This window comes from Triticum urartu, chromosome 7A (genome assembly GCF_056163025.1).
Source record: "Triticum urartu cultivar PI428250 chromosome 7A, HENAU_Tu73, whole genome shotgun sequence".
Taxonomy (NCBI): domain Eukaryota; kingdom Viridiplantae; phylum Streptophyta; class Magnoliopsida; order Poales; family Poaceae; genus Triticum; species Triticum urartu.
This window is the reverse complement of record NC_141879.1, coordinates 592569951-592592783: the sequence shown is the minus strand read 5'-3', so window position 1 is coordinate 592592783 and position 22833 is coordinate 592569951. Positions and strand designations below refer to the sequence as shown.

The 22833-nt window shown below is 47.0% G+C and overlaps 1 protein-coding gene across 1 annotated transcript in view; it reads right to left on the bottom strand.

Annotated features, from left to right (window-relative positions):
* LOC147960587 (uncharacterized) overlaps nucleotides 1–22236 on the bottom strand; it is a 41807-nt gene extending 19571 nt beyond the window's left edge. The window contains exons 1-4 of the mRNA XM_087533430.1: nucleotides 22117–22236; nucleotides 7600–7738; nucleotides 7231–7476; nucleotides 6881–7149 (exon numbers count right to left, since the gene is read on the bottom strand). Coding sequence (XP_087389556.1) covers nucleotides 6881–7149; nucleotides 7231–7476; nucleotides 7600–7738; nucleotides 22117–22236 — 774 coding nt within the window. The remainder of the gene's footprint in view (nucleotides 1–6880; nucleotides 7150–7230; nucleotides 7477–7599; nucleotides 7739–22116) is intronic.
* Nucleotides 22237–22833: the final 597 nt, after the last annotated feature.

Genomic DNA, 22833 nt, shown 5'->3' with positions numbered 1-22833 from the left:
CCGACCAAGCCAGATAGCTCCGGGTCGTCCATGGCGACGACCTGCATGGGCATGGACATGGGAGGGTGAGACAAACCAGAGGGAGAGAGAGAAATGGAAAACCGAGGGAGAGAGGAAGGTGATGTAGGGAGCAGCGGAGCTAGTCACCGATGGCGAGGTGCTCCGGTGTGGTGGCATGGGGCGGCGGCCTCCTAGACGTCGGTGGAAGAACGGCGAGCTCCTAGACGCCGGTGGCGCGAGGCGGCGGCCTCTTTCGGCGCCATGGAGGAGGATGGGTGCATGGGCAAGAGGTCCATGTGAGAGCGTATGGAAAGTGAGAGGAGAGAGTGGTGGAAGAGAGGAGGTATTTGGGGGAGGAGATGGGGATTCGGCCGAGGATATGGCGACTTCACCTACCTCGTACTTAGTAGTAGCGAGGGGTATAAAACCACGCTACTACTATCAACTTAGTAGTAGCGTGGGTTTATACCCCTCGCTACTACTATGGCGTGTGTCGGGGGGCACCATAGAGACCGCTTAGTAGTAGCAAGGGTTAAAACCCCGCGCTACTACTATCAACTTAGTAGTAGCGAGGGTTAAAAACCAGCGCTACTGCTAATTAGCAGTAGCGCTTCTTTTTGTGTCGCACTGCTGCTAAGATTCTGTGTATAAGGTTGTCCCTAGTAGTGATACCTACCTATTATGGCATTTCCATAGCCATTCCGAGATATATTGCCATGCAATTTTCCATCATCTAGTTCATCATGACACTTCCATCATTGTCATATTGCTTAGCATGATCATGTAGTTGACATAGTATTTGTGGCAAAGCCACCGTTCATAATTTTCATACTTGTCACTCTTGATTCATTGCATATCCCGGTACACCGCCGAAGGCATTCATATAAAGTCATATTTTGTTCTAAGTATCGAGTTGTAACTGTTGAGTTGTAAGAAAAATAAAAGTGTGATGATCATCATTATTAGAGCATTGTCCCAGTGAGGAAAGAATGATGGAGACTATGATTCCCCAACAAGTCGGGATGAGACTCCGGACGAAAAAAAAGAGGCCAAAGAAGCCCAAATAAAAAAGGAGAAAGGCCATAAAAAAGGGAGAAAGGCCATAAAAAAATATATATATAATAAAAAAATGAGAGAAAAAGAGAGAAGGGACAATGTTACTATCCTTTTACCACACATGTTCTTCAAAGTAGCACCATGATCTTCATAGTAGAGAGTCTCTCATGTTATCGCTTTCATATACTAGTGGGAATTTTACATTATAGAACTTGGCTTGTATATTCCAATGATGGGCTTCCTCAGATGGCCCTAGGTCTTCATGAGCAAGCAAGTTTGATGCACACCCACTTAGTTTCTTTTTGAGCTTTCATATACTTATAGCTCTAGTGCGTCCGTTGCATGGCAATCCCTACTCACTCACATTGATATCTATTGATGGGCATCTCCATAGCCCATTGATACGCCTAGTTGATGTGGGACTATCTTCTCCTTTTTGTCTTCTCCACAACCACCATTCTATTCCACCTATAGTGCTATATCCATGGCCCACGCTCATGTATTGCGTGAAGATTGAAAAAGTTTTGAAAAAGTTAGAGTATGAAACAATTGCTTGGCTTGTCATCGAGGTTGTGCATGATTTAAATAGTTTGTGTGGTGAAGATAGAGCATAGCCAGACTATATGATTTTGTAGGGATAACTTTCTTTGGCCATGTTATTTTGAGAAGACATAATTGCTTTGTTAGTATGCTTGAAGTATTATTATTTTTTATGTCAATATAAACTTTTGTCTTGAATCTTTCTAATCTGAATATTCATACCACAATTAAGAAGATTTACATTGAAATTATGCCAAGTAGCACTCCGCATCAAAAATTCTCTTTTTATCATTTACCTACTCAAGGACGAGCAGGAATTAAGCTTGAGGATGCCTGATACGTCTCCAACGTATCTATAATTTTTGATTGCTCCATGATATATTATCTACTGTTTTGGACTATATTGGGCTTTATTTTCCACTTTTATATTATTTTTGGGACTAACCTATTAACCGGAGGCCAGCCCATAATTGCTGGATTTTTTTCCTATTTCAGTGTTTCGGAGAAACAGAATATCAAATGAAGTCCAAACGGAAAAAAATCTTCGGGAACGTGATTTTCTCACCGAACATGATCCAGGAGACTTGGACCCTGCTCCAAGGAACAAAAGAGGCGGTCACGAGGGTGGGGGGTGCCGCCACCCTAGGGCGCGCCCCCTTGCCTCGTGGGCCCCTCGTTGCTTCTCCGGCGTACTTCTTCCTCCTATATATACACACGTACCCCCAAACGATCAGAACAGGAGCCAAAAACCTAATTACACCGCCAGAACTTTCTGTATCCACGAGATCCCATCTTGGTGCCTGTTCCGGAGCTGCGCCGGAAGAGGGCTGTCATCACAGAGGGCTTCTACATCATCCTAGCCCCTCCGATGAAGTGTGAGTAGTTTACCTCAGACCTTCGGGTCCATAGTTAGTAGCTAGATGGCTTCTTCTCTCTCTTTGAATCTCAATACAAAGTTCTCCCCCTCTCTCGTGGAGATCTATTCGATGTAATCTTCTTTTTGCGGTGTGTTTGTTGAGATCGATGAATTGTGGGTTTATGATCAAGACTATCTATGAATAATATTTGAATCTTCTCTGAATTCTTTTATGTATGATTGGTTATCTTTGCAAGTCTCTTCGAATTATCCGTTTGGTTTGGCCAACTAGATTGGTAGTTCTTGCCATGGGAGAAGTGCTTAGCTTTGGGTTCGATCTTGTGGTGTCCTTTCATAGTGACAGAAGGGGCAGCAAGGCACGTATTGCACCGTTGCCATCGAGGATAACAAGATGGGGTTTATTTCATATTGCATGAATTTATCTCTCTACATCATGTCATCTTGCTTAAAGCGTTACTATGTTTTTAACTTAATACTCTAGATGCATGCTGGTTAGCGGTCGATGAGTGGAGTAATAGTAGTAGATGCAGAATCATTTCGGTCTACTTGTCACGGACGTGATGCCTATATACATGATCATGCCGAGATATTGTCATAATTATGCTCAATTCTGTCAATTGCTCAACAGTAATTTGGTCACCCATCATAGAATACTTATGCTCTTGAGAGAAGCCACTAGTGAAACCTATGGCGCCCGGGTCTATTCTCATCATATCAATCTCCATCACTTTAATATTGTTTTGCTATTTACTTTGCCTTTACTTTTTACTTTGCATCTTTATATCAAAAATACCAAAAATATTCTATCTATCAGATCTCACTGTTGTAAGTGACTGTGAAAGGCTTGACAACCCCTAATTGCGTTGGTTGCGAGTAGCTATCATTTTGTGCAGGTACGAGGGACTTGAGCGTGGCCTCCTACTGGATTGGTACCTTGGTTCTCAAAAACTGAGGGAAATACTTACGCTACTCTGTTGCATCATCCCTTCCTCTTCGGGGAAAACCAACGCAAGCTCAAGACGTAGCAGCACGCTACACAGTGTCTCTCTTACTGTTCATGAAGCCACATGGCACATGTGGAGGTGTTTTCGCGACCTCCTTGCGTGGATTGATCACAATGACATGCTGCTAGTTGCAGAAGAATGTACTTGTCCTCCCTGAGCCATACTGGCGGTACATGCACGAAGCGAAGATGTGCATGCACGCCACGCATGCACTCATTCCGTCGCACGCACACGCGGGTACACGGGCGGACGCAATTTTGTACCAAGATCCACCCCATATGATAATTTAACGTGTGTAAAGTCGTTCACTTCATTGATGGTCAATTAATACAGCGCATGCAAATTGAGTGGACGTGAGGGCGGAAGAAAGACATTATTACTCCACTGCGCGCATGCGAGTAGTTAAATCGTGGGTTGCTGGTAGTACTTCCATTGGTCTCCTTCGAATTTTGTGCCAATTTTTGACAGTAACATAATATTTACGCATTTGAGTAGTGTAGTACTTGAAATTTATGTTCCGCTAAACTCATCGGGAGCAGTTTCGGGCCTCGAAACCAAAACCATCAATTAATCTTTACCTTGTTCCTATCACATTCGAAAGCCTGCTCACATCTACTAGTACGTACCAAACCTGAACGTGTTCCCACTATGCAGGTATTAGTACTAGTGCTTGTACTTAGGTTATAAAAAGGGGAACTACCTAACCAAAAATTAATCTACCTTTCCTCCTCATAAGTGCTTCTTTTTCGTCCGTCGTTGCCATGGCCGGTGAGCAGAGCTCTAGATCGAGAACTACTCGTTACTAGGGAGCGGCAACCAAGGCTGCGGAAAAAAAAGAGGGCTCGCCACCACGTAGAGACCTCGAAAGATCTCTCACGGGTAGGCGATGGTTCCCAAGAGCAACCTAGCCGCGGAGGCGAACATGCCGAGCCGGCGGAGCTGGAGTCGTTATCCCTCGACGGCATGCCCGATCAGCTTAACAAGCACCTCAATAAGCAGAAGGAGTTCATCCAAGGCTTGATGGAGTTGCTGAAGGAGAGCCTCGACGACATGCCCGCTGAGCTCAATCAGCAGGGGGAGTTGACCGCCGGCTTGGTGATGCTGCTGAAGAAGAGCATTGCCTCGGAGAAGAAGGCGACCGGCGAAATCCTGCGACTTTAGGAGGACAAGGTGAAGCTCTCCCACGAGATCGACCTGTTGAAGGAGAAGAATGCCGGCTGGAAGAAGCAGCATGAGAATAGTAGTTCCTCGATGCAGGTGCTGTAGGCCCTCGTCATGGCACAGAAGGAGGAGTTGGCGAAGCTCTGCATCGAGCACCCGGCTGCTGTCAAGGTACGTAATGCGGCTGTGGAACAGATGATGAAGGCTCGCGTTGAGAAATCCCGCGTCATGGACAGAATGAAGAAGATGACGGAGGAGACGTGCAAGGAGATGGAGGTCATGGGGGCGATGAAGAAGCAGTTACGACTCCGCGGCGAATTAGATCATTTGGGGTGATAATCTTCCTTCTTCTTTTGCTCCTGTGTTTTATCTTTTGCTTCGGGTGTTTCGCCGCACGTGTCACGTTCTCTGCGAGGCATGAATAGAACAATGGTTTTTTTTGAGGGAACGAATAGAACAATGCCAACAATGAGATGACTAGCAAATTAGATCATTTTTATCGCCATATGGCACTGGGTATACCGCACGGTTCTTTGCTCCTCCTCGATCAGGTCGTCGGCGCATTTATACGAGCAGTCAAATCACAAGGCCCCGCCTTCCAGCAGTAATGAGCCGTCAAATCACAAAGGCCCTCACCTCTCGCGAAACCGACCAAGCTAGACTGCCCCGCCCTCTAGCCTTTTAAAAAATGTATACTTTGGTACAACAGTAGTATCGATGGATTGCGCCATGGAGCAAAACATGAAATTAAAAAAAAGGTGGTACATATAGAGAGCGCTCGTCGCCAAATTATGCATGTAGTACTATTAAAAAGGCTAGTCACAATAATGGTGTCCAGCACAACCCACCCCTCAAATAAAACTAAGAGTGTGCTTGGATACGTTTTAGTCCCATGACTAAAAGTAGTGGGACTAAAACATGCTAGCATCACCCATGCTTGGATCCAAATACTAGAAAGGCTAAAATCAAGTTAATGAGCATTTATTATCCTCCAAACCCTCCAATCCAGAACTCGCATGTGTTAAAGGAGAGGAGTTAAATGAGTAGAGAGAGGACCAATCCACATTTTAGTAGGGGTACCCCTGACTAAAAATTGTTAGTCTCAAGACTAGTTTTAGCCACTACTAGGAAAAAGCCTACTAATGGCGCACAAGTTTTGCCTACTAATGGCGCACTGCTGGTGCGCCATTAGTATCACGCCACTAGTATTTCTTACTAATGGTGCACCACCGGTGCGCCATTAGTATCTGGTATACTAATGGCGCACCAAGCAGTGCGCCATTAGTATGCCTCCCAGGGGGCCATATTTAACCATGTGCTTTGGCATACTAATGGCGCACTGTTGGGTGATGCGCCATTAGTGTGATTATAACAGTGCGCCATTAGTGTCTTGTGTGGTGCGCCACTAGTATGAATATTAGGGATTTTGTTTTCATTTCTGATATTTTCACAGGTTAAAAAATATTAGAGATAACATACAACACAGATCTGCTTAGCTTACATCCAGGGGGCCATATGTAACGATGTTACCTGCGTCCACCAGATCATATCCAACACACAAGTTTCATCATATATACATACATAGCCAACACATAGTTCCATCGTTACATATTACAAAAGTTTCACAATGTTCATTCAACACCATTATCCATCAATTCACAAAAGTTTCACATTGATACAAAATAAAAACACAAATGGAAAAGAAGCACTCCATCCATGCAAGCTTCTGTGAATTAAATCAAATCTGCAAAATGATAAACAAGAAGTTAGAAGAAGAAGAAGAAGAGAAGAAGAAGAAGACTAGAAGAAGAATAAGAAGAAGAATAAGAAGAATAAGAAGAAGACTATAAGCTTATTATGTAAACTTGATCATTTTGTGCTAACATAAGTAATTTTGGAGCTAACCTATAGGAAACTAAGTATATTAGAGATAAATAGGTAACTAAGAATATATATATATATATCATTTTGGAGATCTGACATACCTGACATAGTTCAGTTCCCATTGTTCTTCTCCTTCTCCTTCCTCAGCCTGATGCGCCAAGAGCGGCGAGGCGGTGGAGGCAGCTGTGGGATGTAGTCTTCTACCACAATTGGCATGGTCATGTCGCCCAGCTGTGGGATCGCCGGCGCCACCCTCAGCCACCACCATCTCTTGCCCATGGTCAGCCACCACCATCTCTTGCCCATGGTCAGCCACCACCATCTCTTTCCCATGGTCAGCCACCACCATCTCTTGCACCTGGTCAGCCACCACCATCTCTTGCCCTTGGTCAGCCACCACCAGCGCTAGGTCATCCTCAGCCTGATGCCCATCGTCATCCTGCAGCTCCTCATCCCCACTCTGCTCCTCTTCTCCCCCACTCCAGTCCGGATCATCCTTCTTGTTGTCTTCGCTGCTGCCAGAATCGCTGCTGCTTTCGCTAAGGCCAGAATCGATGTTGCTTTTGCTACAGCCATAATCGCTACTGCTTTGGCTGTAGCCAGTGTCGCTGCTGCTGCTCTCATTGCCTGTCCAAATGCAACAATGACTGTTAACAATCGATGTGAGACAAAGCCAAATATGGAGGAATAAGAAGAGGCAGAACGCACTGGCATCTTCGTCTTTAGCATAGCGCATGCGACACATAGTCTTGTTGAAAACCTTCACGATGAGCATTGTGGCGTCATTGTCGTACCTCAAGAGAAGAAAGTACCCGGTCCGCAGGTCGTAGGCACTGTAGAACTTCTCCCAGCCACGGCATAGGTACATGTGGCCCTCCTCGATCACCAACTCCATGTCCCACAGCCTACGAACCCCGCTGCCGGCCTGTCGGAGCTTCACATTATCTGGCGGATCTTCACCCAGCATCTTCATAAAAGCGTCAGGCAGCCTCTGCAATTTGGGACAAGGAGTGATGTAGCAAACAACAGAGTTATCATAATGAGATGGGTGAAGGGGAGATCTCTCGTTTTATATACCTGCCTCGTGGCTGATACTGAAGAAGGAAGTATGATAGTGAAGAACTCGAAAGCATCCAACTCGTACTCCGGTGAGGCAGAGTGGCGGTGGCTGCTTCCCCCCATCTCTGATAAGCAGCAGAAGAGACCAATTAGTACCCTTACAACATTATAGCAGCATAAATTTTGAGCAGAAGATAATCAACATTAGTCGCAAGTACCCCATATGTCCTATTTTTAGCAAAGTCATGCTCAAATTCACGGAAAATTTCAGCATGACCTTTGCTGAAAATAGGACATATGGAGTACCCGAATTTGCTGGAACGGAAGTTAATCGACATTCCGGCAAACTCAAGTGCCTCTCGGGGTACCTACAAAATCATTATCCCCGCATAATGAAGTCGCCAATGGGTCATTCAGAAGATCACAAGTAGCATCATCACAAGTACAACATCATGACAAGTACAGCAGTAGCAGCAGTGAATACAGGCATAACAGCAGCAGTAGCAGCAGTTAAGAAAAAGTTGCCGAAGCTTGTAAAACCATACTATCCTAGAACAAATAAGCTGGCAGTAGGTCCATTGGGACTCGTTTAAATGCAGAAAGTCTTGTTTTGGGTTCAGTTTACATTTTAGGTCAAGACTTATTCCATGTCTCCCTCCTCTTTCTCTTTTGCTTTGCCCAGAGAATTATTGGTACCAAGTACTACTACTAAACTTTTTTACTTTCACTGATTTAACACTTGTTACCTTCATACACAGTTAGCTCCTCACTGTACCTAACTGATTTTTTTACAGTAGCTCAAGTTTTTGACAGTAGCTCCTCACTGTATGTGTAAGGTTTCAACAAGACTCATCATCAGTATATATAAGCAGGATCTCTGTAAACAAACGAACATCATGTTCACTAGTAAGCAGGATCATGGATTACTGTTAATTAAAAATAGAGCATCTGGCTTATCTTATCATGTTCACTAAGTCCACAAAAATAGAGCATCATCTACTCTGAATGAGTTGATAATTAATACTGACAACTTCAGCATCTATAGACTTTGTGTTGTGGCAGCAGCTAAAAAACCCTACATCTTGTCTCCCTGTTTATTAAAGCTGTTGTTTATGTGTCAAGTTGACTGAATATCAACTTGATAGATCAAAAGCTGATAGAAATTGACAGATTGTGAGCATCAAGAGATCTGAATGCAGTTAACTTGTTTTGAAAATCAGAGAAGGCTAAGTTGACAGATTGTGGCCCGGGCCATACTAGTCTGATTTTACACTAGAACAAGCTCACTACACACACTACACTACAGTACACATGCTTAAACTCTGAACATAAACAAACACCAGCAATGCAATATGTAAACTACCTATGTTTCTAGGAAACAAGAGTTATCATCAATGCTTTTGATTTTATTAAGTACCTTCACTTCTGAGCTTTAAATGTCAAAAGAGCTTCACAGAATCTTGAATCCTCCAAATCACTCTTAACAGTTCTGCATTGCACAAAGGCAGCAATGAGCCAATGATATCAGTAGCAATAATAGGTGCTTACATTCTCATAGCGTCAGTATTAGTTAACCAAAATTGAACCTACAGAGTTCTAGTATAGTGAGTAACTCCCAATTCTTTTAATAGAAGCACAATTAACAACAGAACTAAGGAGTCTAGGACAATGCCACCAGATAGAATTTGAAGGAAAAACGTTGTTCCAGAACCTTCAAGCCACAATCATACATAGAGTGGCTGATCATATAAGCTATATTTAAATAAACATCAACTAAACTTGATGACAAGAAAAACTACAATCACATTGATACACACAGATCAATTCTTAAACTAATTCTAACCAGATTTATAAGTACTCATGGACACCAGTTGCATCAGCGGCACAACACTAGATTACACCACCTAAACCAGCCAAACAATCAAGCTAGAAATAGTTGGTTGAACCATGGCTAACCAAACTCCAACCTACAAAGTTAATCTGCACTAAAAGACTTTTGCATCCTTTTTTTAGGGTGACTTCTACATCCTTGTAAACTGAAAAAAAAATTGTAGAGCATCCTGTTACAAACTTGTTCTGATAATGCAAAGAACAGACTTGGGCAGGCGCGGCCGGTCACCGGAGGGGTCGGGGAAGGGTGGAGAGGGAGGAAGGAGGAAGGAGGAGAGGGAGGAAGGAGGAAGGAGGAGAGGTACCTGGTCGGGCGCAGCCGGTCGCCGGAGGGGTCGGGGTCGGCGGCGGCGAAGGGATGGCTCGAGGGCGCCTTGGTTGGTCGTGGGGAGGCTGGCGGCCGCGGTCGTCGTCCTGCACCCCGTGCCCGGACTGAGGTAGAGGCGGCGCAGGGCAGGGACCGACGCGGGGGGCGCGGGGTTTCTAGGGTTTCGAGGGGGGAGGCGGGGCTCGGGGGGAGGCGGGGCTCGGGGGGAGGTGGCGCTCGAGGGGGGGAAGGGGAGAGGGAGGCGGCGGGGGGCGTGGGCGGCTGCGGCGGGGGCGCAGTGGGTCGGGTGGTGTATGGATGGGGGAAGATTACTAATGGCGCACCCCCAGGCGGTGCGCCATTAGAATGTTTTTTTCATAGCAATGGCGCACCAGCGGGATAGTGTGCCATAAGTATTCTTTTTTTAGATAGCAATGGCGCACCAGCTACCCGTGCGCCATAAGTAAGAATTTTTTTTATTATTTTTTAAAAAATGAATATGTATATGAATATGAAACAGTAATATTTTTTTATAAAAACAGTAATAATTGTTGTTTAACAACAATTGTAGTCTACACTTTATTATTATTATTATTATTTAAAAATGAATATGAATATGAAATAGTAATATTTTTTTACAAAAACAATAATAATTTTCGGGTCGGCAGCGGCGGTGGAGCGGGGGAGGGTGCGGGGGGTGCTCGTCGGCGGCGGTGGACTCAGCATACTAATGGCGCACCGCACAGACATGCGCCATTAGTAGTTTTGCAAAAAAGTAAAAAAAATTATACTAATGGCGCACCGTGGCACAGTGCGCCATTACTAGTTTAAACTAGTAATGGCGCACTATGCAACGGTGCGCCATTAGTAGTTTTGCAAAAAGGTAAAAAAATACAGTAGTGGCACACTCTATGGCTGGTGCGCCATTAGTAGTTCTAACTACTAATGGCGCACTCTGCCCGGATGCGCCATTAGTATGTTTGAAAAAATGAAAAAAACATTTTGTTACTAGTGGCGCACCGTGTGCCTGGTGCGCCATTACTGTCTTCCACACTAATGGCACATCACCACATGGTGCGCCATTAGTATATAGTAGTGGCGCACCACTTCTCTGGTGCGCCATTAGTGTCAATTTCATCTATATCCCTTTTCCTAGTAGTGAGCCCCTCTTTAGTAAGGGGTGCTTGGAACTTTAGCCTCTTAAAGAGACTATTTTTAGTCAGACTAAAATAAGTCCCTTGGATCCAAGCACCCTCTAAGCATCCTGGAATTCTTTTACAAAACTAAGCACCCTGAAATTCTTTGACAACTAAACTGCTGGCTATATGATGTTGGCCATATATATTGTGTGTATATAATGTGAAGAAACGAGTGGTAGTACTATACAAACTAAAAGATGAAATGTAAGAAATACTAGTATGTACGTACTAAAGAGTTAAAGTAACGAGAAGAAACATAACATAGTTCTGCTGGGGGCTCAGCACAACACACCCCTCAAATTAAGTTAAGCACACCTGAAATTAAACTTTGCAACTATTCCGGTAGACACTGCATTAGAACCACCATGAGCAACGACACTGCCACCTTACTCGGAGTCCTCGTCCATGTCCTCGACTTCGTCCTTGTCCCTCTTCCTCTTGGCCGAAACTTCTTTGCTTGAACCGCACACTTGGCTGTTGCTCTTCATCCAACCCTTGTAGATATTGAAGCAAAGGTAGCCATCCATTGCAGCGTAGTGGATGTGGTCTATATCTAGTACATTCCACTGCCATCCATGACGATGAAACGTGTCTGGAGGTTTCTCCAGTTTACCATATGAAGGATGAACCATGGCTCCTACCAGCGTCAGCATTGAAGGCTAACGAGAGGACATCAGCCGATTCTTCTGGAGGTCGAAGGGGTTGCTTACAATGAGACCTATCCGACGCAGGACATCCCTGTCGTTCTTAAAGTCTATTGTAATGAATTTCACTATTTTGTCCTTGAGGAAGTTCTTAAAATCCTGGCACTCAACGTCGGCATGGCATATGTGGTAGACCAAGCAAACATTATGTACGCAAACCTGGATCACGGCGGGCTTGTTCCTCTCTTCGTCCTTTAGATCCTTCTCTGGTCCCAGGACCGTGGTGTACTCAACATCTAGCCCAGCGACCCACTCATCATCTGAGTTTTCGAACATGTGTCTAAAGAGAGAAAGGCATCCTTTCACCATCGCGGAAGAACGGGTGTAGATGACGTCGAACTCATCGCCGGTGATGGTTCTAACCTTGTACTCACCACCGATCGTGGAGATTTGGGACGCCATGGATTTGTGAGGAGGGCTAGGATTAGTGGAACTGCCGTAATGTGAATGGACGGGACGACTAGGTGCGAACCACCATAGTATTGAAGGACGTGCGGGGACAAGTAGGAGCGAACTGCCAGCGTGCGAACGGCAGGGTAGTGGCTTTCCATTCTCCCATGATACGGGCTTCCGAGAGCCCTTGGATTTGGGATCGAATGGTTGCATGGCGTGATTCTATACCTATGGGTGAATATCCTATCCTGGAGGGTTATTCTGCAAATTTTTAGCAACGTAGCATGCGACCGTTTGATCTCAGATCCAAGGGCTGCCAGTAGCCCGTATCATGGTCGCGCCTACCACGACCGTCGCGTCGCTCGCGCTATCGCGCCCTTGGAGATTTAACACGGTGCATTAGGCTATCTGATGTTGGCATGTCATACATAGTCATCACTTAGTCACTCATACTACAACAAGGTTTTCTATAAGGTTGGCTATAAGTGTTTTTTTACTCCTCTCTATCTCTTTCTTTGTAATGGAGGTGGTCAGGAATTGGGAGACTCACGCCGGTCGTAGCGCCACAGTTAAAATGATAATGACAAGTCAAATCACGGGGCCCCACCTGTCCAGCAGTAACTCGTTGTCAAATCACATAGCCCTATGTTTGCAGCAGCCTACTCCCTCGTCTACTCGCGTCTTTGTCAAACCGACTAGGCGGAACTGCCCTGCTGCCTACCGCGCAAGAAAAGCCCCGCCCTCGACTTTTAAATATTATACAGTATACTAATTTTGTATCCATGGATTGCGGCCGCGCCATGGAGCAAAGCGTCTAGAAAACGGTGGTACACATGTACGGAGTATATAGCACGCCTGTCGCGTTCGCGTCGCACCCCAGACGGTCGGTCGGACTGGCATGCTGCTCTCCAAATGGAATGCGCGTCATATTGCGTTTGCACACACATGTGGGACAGCAATTGAGAACCGACCATAGGCACACTCCCCGGCCCCGCAAGTCGAGTGACTTAATAGAAGAGGGAGACGAGCGATAGTACTAGAGAAGTGTTGTACTACGTTGGTGCCTGGAGGATCCTTGCAAGACCCAGAAGATCAGTTCGTCCATGCATTTGACCAGACTCCAGTAGACACGCCTAGATTGGCTATCGTCTACATATCGTGCAGGCTGTGTTGTACATGGATGTAGTTGTGGTGAGAAATCTAAAAAAAGGTTTCTCGTCATCTCGCAAAATTAGGTGTCAACTGAGTTAAACAACGACAACTGAGTTGGGCTAGTCATTGGGGGCACATGCATGAAGAGTGACTACTCGGCTGCCATCTAGGTCAAGCCGGCTATGTTAATTAGGACATCTATCGACGGACCCCTTTTCTACGAGTTTATCTTTAATTTGAGCTTTGTTCCTCATCTAGTTTATCCGTCGGGATTCATGTTGTCTCCTTTGGGCAGTGAGGTTATGATTTCTTGTCATTTGGCATTTTTTCGTGTTATATGTTATAATCCGGCACTTCAGATCAAAATGATGACAACTTTGCCTCTGGGCCACATGCATGAGGAGGTGGTTTTGCAATGGAGAAGATCAGAAGAGGGAGAGGCGAGACGGTGGTTTTGGAATGGAGATGATGGAGAGGAGAGGAGGTGGTTTTGCAATGGAGAAGATCAGAAGAGGGAGAGGCGAGACGGTAGTTTTGGAATGGAGATGATGGAGAGGAGAGGACGTGGTTTTGCAATGGAGAAGAGGGAGAGGAGCGTGCGGCAGCGATTTAGGATTGGATGAGAGGGCCGGTGCGCTATGACTGGATCAAAATCAAAATCAATTTACCCTTCAATTAAGAAAGCGACCCCACATTAACTATTCTCCCTTTTATTCTGGGTCATAATTGACCATGATTTTCACACATAAAATATATGTTATACATTGCAAAAATAATATAATTTGAAAGTACATTCAGATACGAACCAAACGATACAATTTTTGGTGACATGCATTCACATCTTGCTTGTCAAATACAGTACGTGGTCAAACTTTGACCCAAAATACACAAAACAACAAAAAAATACTTCCAAGACCAGCGCCGCTCTTCCGCTCTTCACCTCTTAAACCACCGCCGCTCCTCTCCTGTTCCAATCTAAATGCAGCGCCGCTCCTCTCCTCTTCCATTTCAAGACCACCGCCCTCCTCTCCTGTTCCAGTCCAAAACCAGCATCGCTCCTCTCCCATTCTAATCCAAAACCAGCGCTGCTCCTCTCCTCTTCCATTCAAAAACCACCACCGGCGAGTGAAGGTGCTGTGGAGAAGTAGATCGATGGAGGAGTACAACCGATACGTGAGGATCATAGACGGCGACCTTGTGAAGCTAGCTAGGATGTTGGAGATACAGTCTTGGTTTGACAACAATGACCAACTAGCGGCGACGGCGACATCCATGGCCAAATATCTACAACAAAGCGAAAAGGCGGCGATACTCCCGGAGGTACTCGTGCCGGAGTACGTAGAGCTGCTCCTCTGGGCCATGGAGAAAACAGATTCACCGAATCCGATCGTGAGGGAGCGGTGGTGGGAGTATCGATCCCAGATGGAGCATCCACCAGAGATTGAAGGATCGAGCATCTACAGGGTGTCGTTTGTGAGGGTGTCCTGCCAGAGCAAGCCGGTGGAGTCTTCGTCGACCGAACCCAACTTCAAGAGGAGAAAAGCAGTTGGCCCGATGATGCTTCCCGGCCATCATCTCCCTCGCCGTTCACATCGTCTCACGGGGCGGCTGTCTGCCGCCGAGGAATAGGAGGGGGCTGCCCCCCAAGCCCAATAGTCGGACAGGTTGTGAATTGTTAGGAGGAGCTTAGGGTTGTCAGTATTTGCAGGTTGTGAATTGTGTTTTGTGTTGTGTATTTTGAGAGTACTTTTAGATATGAATGTCTTTTGAATTTCAGATTTGCAGTATTGAGCATATGAAGTATTTTATGAATTCTAGAGATCTATTTTTAGCCATTAAAAATGTAGTTTCATAGGAGTATAAAAGTGCAGACAATGTGATTCTTAGAGAAGAAACTGCAAGTTTCAGTTTCATATAAGAAACTGCAAGTTCAGTTTCAGATAAGAAGCTGCAACTTTCAGAGGCAGAGCATTTATATTAACACGGCCTTTTCAAACAGGGTTAACATCATGTTGGAAGTTTTATTCGTGGTCGAAAATGGAACTGCCATCCAGTTAACATCATGCTGATCAACATTCATGCATAGCACATCTTCATATGATGCACAGTCAAAATGCCCATACAATTTCGAGTGTGCGAAACATAGAGGAAACGAGGGACGAAGTTTTGGCAAGTGTTGGACGTGGTTTTGGGCTGCCCCGTGTAGGCTTTGATTTTTAACATGCGCAGCGCACGACCTCGGATGGGAGGTCCATAGGCCTGTTTGTATTTTCTTAGGGTTGTCATGTATCGACCAGCCTATGGACCTCCCATCCGAGGTTTTATTTTTGGTAGCCCAATTTATGTATTTTTTTGAAGAAAACGCAGAGGTCTTTTCTATTTTTCTATATAAGAATAGGAACGCCAGGTCCAACTTATGTTTCCCTTCTAACTATATAATATATATTTAAATTATTTTATATGTTATTATATATTATTTTTATTGTCATCATATATTTAACGGATACTTACATATGTAAGAAAACAATATCCCACATACTTAAATTATTTTATATGTTATTATATATTATTATTTTTTTAATAATTTCTTAACAAATAAAATCTTGGATTGTTTTGGCACGAAAATCCTAGTGATTGTGTAAAAAAGCTTGGTAAGATTTAAGGACGAATGTAATAATATCACTTATTATTTAAATATATTTATAACAAAATGCTCAGCCCCTTTTTATTTTTTGATAACATTGCTGGCCCAGCCCAACATTATAATTAGAATCAGCACAGCAAAATCGTGTATTTCGAGAAAGTGCAAATGGCTTGTAATTTTTTAGGAAACAAAATAAATGGGCCGCATGGACGCTACATTATTTGTTCACCCAGCCCAGCTAATGGTTGTAATTCAAAAAAAGATCAAATTGACTGTAAATACTACCGCGCAAAAAAGACAGTAAATTCTGAAAAATGGGTTGAATACATGCCACATTTTTTGAGGCTGAAATGTGGGCCAATAGGTCGAAGCCAACGCAAGTCGTTGTCAATTTAGTCAACAAATGATTCTGACATGTTAGCCGTTGGATTTACATCCAACGACCGGCATCCATCTTCAATCTCTCGTCTTCTTCCTCCAGCGCCACCGGGACCACCTCCCGCCTCCTGCTACTAGCAGCTCTGCTTAGCATGCTTCGCTATGAACCGCTACTCCACCGTTGGCCAGGCCATCCCTCCACCCCTCCACACCTCATGTTCTTCTCCACCGACTGCCGAACCACACCGCACTAGAACCAGTTAACCCTTGTACACCTCTCCGTCTGCGACTCTACTCCCGCGTCTTCCCATCTCCCGCTCGTTGCTGTCCTGGCCTCGCCATCGTCCACCACCTTGGATGCGCTCGGCGTGGCGTAAACGTGGTCAATGAACGACACCATCGGAAGTAGACTGTGCGTGGAGAGGCTGACAGCTAGGTCCATGGCCGCACACAAGGAAATACATCCTTATTACGCGCAAAATAATGATTCCTCCACCTGACATCTGGGACCCACCGAAAGGGCATGTGTATTTCGCGAAAAAAACGTGCCCCCCGCTGACATGTCGGACCCACCAGCTATCTTCGCACGCAAGGAAGTGCCTCCTTATTACGCACAAAAAATGAATATTCCCCCTGCCAGCTGGAACCCATCATAGTGGGAGGCTGACTGGTGGGCCTACCAAGTTGATGGGGGCGGAGGGCTTTGTCAACTTAGTCAATATGAATGTTTCTAGATCATGTTACTGTATGATGTTCATCCAACGGCCGTAGTGCTTCTTCAACCTCTGGTCTTCTTGCTCCAGCCGCCCAAACCAGCGCCGGTCATGTCGCGTGCTCCTGCCTCCCGTGGTCGGTTGTGATGCCGCGGAGGCCTCACCGCCCCATACTACTCCCAGCGCTGGCCAGGCCATCCCTCTAATCAACCACACCCCCTGTTATTTTGCGGCGATACCAGCCTCACACCGCAGCCGAACCAGTGAACTCTCGTACTCCTCTTCGCGTGGGCATCCACTGATGCGTCTTCCCTGGCTCCAAGTCGTCCCCTTCCTAGTCCTCGTCATCGTCCACCGCTGTGGTGCTCTCGGCGCGACGTGTTCAATGTGGGCAAGGAACGACTTCCAACGGACGTGGACTGTATGTGGAGAGGCTGACAGCTGGGTCCACGACCGCAGCAAGGAAGTGCCTCCTTATTACGCGCAAAATAATGATTCCTCCACCTGACAGCAGGGACCCACCGGACGGGCCATCGTATTTCACGAAAAAAAACGTTTCCCCCTGACTGCTGGGACCCACCAGCTACATCTTCACATGCAAGGAAGTGCGTCCGGGCAAAAAAAAACCATTTGCCCCCCTGACTACTGGGACCCACCAGCTACATCTTCGCACGCAAGGAAGTGCATCTGGGCAAAAACACGATTCGCCCCCTGACTGCTAGGACCCACCAGCTACATCTTCTCATGCAAGGAAGTGCCTGACAGTCGGGACCCACCTGGTCGAAACGTACGTAGCGTTGTCATTCTGGTCGCGAACGTGTACATACATATATACTGGTGGATGTAGAGGCGCGCACGTGTCATAGTAGAGGCGCGTACGTGTCGTAGTAGAGGCGCGCACGTAGCATGTACATGTACGTACAGCGGCTAGGGAGCAAGAAAGAAAATACGGCCACGTATGTGTACATACGGGCGGGGTCTGGAGCACCGACTCGCGCATACGTACAGCCAGGGCTCGTGTACATGGCTGGGTTGGAACAGAGAAACAGCGTCGTCGTCGTGTTCATGGGGAGGCAACGGAATGTGTCGTGTTCATCGGGAGGCAACGGAACGCGTGGGAGCCAACCGGCTGGGTCGGAACGGAATGTGTGGCCGTGTTCATCGGGAGGGCTTGGATGGAACAAGAGATGGAAACGAGGCCTGGCGTACCGCACAATGGAGGAAACATACCTCCTACATTCGGAACGGGGTCCTATTGATCGGGAGGGGTTTGGCGTACCGCAAAACGGAGGAAATGTACCTCCTACGGTCGAAACGGGGGTCCTGTTGATCGGGAGGGGTGTGGCGTACCGCAAAACGGACGAAACGGACCTCCTACGGTCGAAACGGGGGTCCTGTTGATCGGGAGGGGTGTGGCGTACCGCAAAATGGAGGAAACGGACTTGTGTTGGAGCGCTACGGTCGAAACAGGGGTCCTGTTGATCGGGAGGGGTGTGGCGTACCACAAAACGGGACTCCATGGGATACTGTTCATCTCCACCGTCGACCTCCTCCAGCCTCCATGGGCTACCATCGACCTCCTCTAGCCTCTACGGGCTCCTGTTCATCCAGCCTCCACCGCGCGCTACTCCACCGGCTACTGTTCAACCACCCCTCCACGGGCACCCCTCCACCGTCTACTGTTCATCCAGCCCTCCACACCACGGGGTCCTGTTCAACCACCCCTCCATAGGCATCCCTCCACCGTCTACTGTTCATCCAGCCCTCCTCCACACCACGGGGTCCTGTTCATCTAGAGGCAATGCCACCGCTCCCTGTTCATCCAAACCCCCCGCAACGCTCACTGTTCATCCCACAGGCAGCATCGATCGGATTTAGTTAGCAGCAGTAGCAAAGGAATCGCTCGATCGGGTTCAGTTAACAGCCATCGATCGATCGCTCGAGTTCAATAACGCGTAGCCTCCAGTGCATTCACTCGGGTTCAGTTAGAGCCCAACGCCTCGCTCGGGTTCAGTTAGAGCCAACGCCTCACACACACGCGCGTACGTGTACGAGAGAAACGCGCATCGCTCGGCCCCCGACCTCCCACCGTAACCGGGAACTCCCCGAAATTTTCCTCCCCCTCGCTTCTACCACGGTTTTTTCCGTCATGGACGGCCCAAAGAATGTCATGCAGCTGCGTCTCCGGCCCGCCCAGGACGAAAAGCCCATTTTCTGTCATGATTTTTTGTCATAGAAGTAGGAGCCCACCACATCTATGATGATACCTGGTTTTTTCACAATTATAGTCATAGAAGTGTCATATGTATGACAGAAAAAAAATCGTTCGGCCCAAAATGTCACGGATGTGTTGTCAGGACCCCGATTCCAAGTCACATCGATCTAGCCGGTCACACCTCATATCACTTTGCGGCCTCACGCACGGTATTCCCACGGGTGTCTCCTTACCATGGCCCGGGACCGTTTGCGCCTTTTGGCTCACGTATATGATAGTGTCGCTAGCATCCATATGACAGAGAACCTGGGCCGACATGGCTAGTCGTGAACCCAAAGCGGCACTAACCTATGGGGATAGGCATACATGAATCACATCGAGCATGTCGGTCAGCAGCGTGTGAATCCGGGCTGTAGCACTGGGCTAAGAGGACTCCGGGAACCCAGGCTGTAGCAGGCTAGGCAGGACTCCGGATGTCACCGCGTGACATTTCCCCGAAGGGACAGACACAGGAACGAAGTGAAACAAATGCCGGCCAGTCAAGTGTCCTGAGGAGTAGTGCTGGGCTAACAGGACTCTGGTGAACCGGGCTGTAGCGGACTACTATGGCTCATGGAAGCACTAGACTACATTTCCCCATAAGAGAGGCTGCCAAGGATAAACAACTAGATTGTCGGATCCCACACATACCAAGCATTTCAATCATACACACAATATACTCGATATGTGTAAATACAACATGGCATCACAACATAACTCTACAACTCAAGTATTTATTCATTAGGCTCTGAGGAGCGAGATATTACAAACATGGGTCTCATGACCCAACAATCAAAGCACATGCGGAAGCTTAACATATCTGAGTATAGACATCTACAAATGAAAAAGGCTAAGAAGCCTGACTATCTACCAGATCCTGCCGAGGGCACAAGATCGTAGCTGAGGTATCAAGCTAAACATCGAAGTCCACACGGAACTACTAGCGAGATGATGTCTCTCTGCAAAACATAAAATAGGCAAACACGAGTACAAATGTACCCAGCAAGACTTACATCAGAACTAACTACATATGCATTGGTTTCAACAAGGGGGGGGGTGGAGTTTAACTGCAGCAAGCCATCTTTGACTCAGTGGTTACCTGAACTACGACTGCAAGCAACTCTTTTGAGCTGGCGCACACGAGTCCACCTATTCACCATATCAATACACCACTATGGATCCGCTCCCGTCTCCCTACGAGAACGCCATCCATAGCACTCACGCTTATCTTGCGCATTTTAGAGTATCCACTTTCACTTGTCTATGAACTATGCAATGGGTCCAAGTTTCCATACCCGAGGAATCCGGCTATTCGAATAGATAATGATAACCCTGCAGGGGTGTACTTCTTCACACATGCTCTCACCACTTACCGCCGTTTACACGACATGTACTCGGCAACCTTCAAGTGGAAGCCCAACGAGAGTGTTGGGCACGGCCTACCTAAACACTCAAGTCTCTAGTCCAGGTTTATCGCCTATCCAGGTTCCATCCGCAGGGAGTCCGGCCGAGGTTTCCACATACGGCCCCGAACGATGTGAACAGGGTCCCGAGACGCCAAATGGGCGCCCGGCATACCCGGCCATGGTGTATCTACCGCAACATAGCCCACCCCTAGGGTCAGCGCTACGCACGGCCGCCAACACATAACCTACAAACACCAGAAACTATTTGCAACTCCTGGACAGAGTACTAGGGTGATTAAGAAGCCGAGAGGGTCAATTAAGGATCCCAATGCATGGTAGTAGCTAATCATGGATCACAAACACAGAACTCAGTTCCTAAGGACGGCTGCAATGAGACAACCCACCATGTACTCCTACATGGCCTCTCACCGCTACCTTTACCAAATCGTGTTCACACACTTAGCTCTGCATGGTAAGACATGTTCACCATGTTCCAATTCATTCCCGATGAATCAGACCCGACTCAACTCTAAGCAGTAGAAGGCATGACAAACAAGCATGAATGAGTAGGCACATCAGGGCTCAAACAACTCCTACTCATACTAGTGGGTTTCATCTATTTACTGTTGCAATGACAGGTCATGCAGAGAAAGGGGTTTAACTACCGCAGCATGTACCAGTTGAATCGCTGTTGTCCTAATGCAGTAAAGGAGAGCAAGAGCGAGAGAGTGGGATTGTATCGGAATGAACAAGGGGGGTTTTGCTTGCCTGGCACTTCTGAAGATATTATAGCTCTTCATCGGTGTCATCGATCTCATCGTCGGAACGTTGTCTACTGAGAGGGGACAATTACCGGCAAACAAGAGGGAACACAATCAATGCAATGCAATAGACATGATGTATGATCATGGCATGTTAAGGTACTGAATTCACCTAATGCAATAGTTAGTCATATTAATTGAAGTGGAATTCAAACATATAGCAAATTCCAACTCCAAAACTACATACCATATTTTCCATAAACATGAATTGTCCTAGTTGGTGATCTTAACTTGCTCAAACATGCATGAACATGGCATAAACAGATTCTTCATATTTTTTTGATAATTTTTCATATATAATTTATCTCATTTGGAGTTACGGTTGAATTTCTATGATTTTTTGAAGTTTTGGGTATTTTCTGAAAATAATAAATCATTTAAGATTTATTTAAATTCCAGAAAGGAATTATTGCATCAGCATGACCTCACAGTTACGTCAACAAGTCAACGGCTCGGTCCAGGTCAAACCTGACGTGTGTGGTCCACACGTCAGTGACACAGTTAACTAACAATGTTAATTAAAATTAAACTAAACCTAATCTAGTTTAGTTAAGGCCTGGGCCCACACGTCAGAGGCTAATTAAACTAACTAAATAAATTAACACTAACCTGGATTAATTAGCAGGGCTGGCCCCATGCGTCAGTGACCCAGGGTGGTCAAACCCTGGTCAGACGGGGTCAAACCCCCGGGTCAACTCGCCGGAGTTGACCCGCGGCTCGTCGCCGGCGAAGCCCGAGACGGCGCAGGGGCTCGGGATTCCTCCTCTGGCGACCAAATGGCCGGCGGAGGGCATCTACGTGGAGCTGGGACTTGCCCGCATCCATTTGTGCAAACGGCAGGGGCTAAGGTGGCCCGAGCTCGCCGGAGTCGAGCTCGTAGCGGCGGCCGGTGTTCGGGTGTTGAGCGAGACGGGGCTATAGAGCACGGGGAGATGGTGTTGCGGGTGGTTACGAGCTCATGAGAACGTGCTGAGCACGATGGTGTGCTCAGCTTCGAGCTACAACGGCTCTAGCCACGATGGCGACGAGGCACGGCGGCGGCGAGCTTCGGCCGTAGTGGTCAGTGGGGCTAAGGGAGGAGAACGATGGCAGGGAGAGAGGGGAAAAGCGGCGGAGCTCACAGGGATGCCGTAGAGGGGGTCAGCGACCTCGGGGAGGTCCTGGCGGCGCCGAATCAACCGGAGACGGGCTCGGTTGCCCGAGGTTGAAGACGAAGGCGAAGACGATGTTCGGCGGCATTTGGCGTCATGTGAGTCGACAGAGAGGCGTAGGCATCGGTGGCGGAGCTCCTGGGCATGTCGGAGAGGCGAGGGGGAGGCGGTGGCCGTGGTGGTGCACGTCAGCGGCGACGAGCTCCGCTCGGTCGCGAGAAAGAGAGAGAGAGCAGAGAG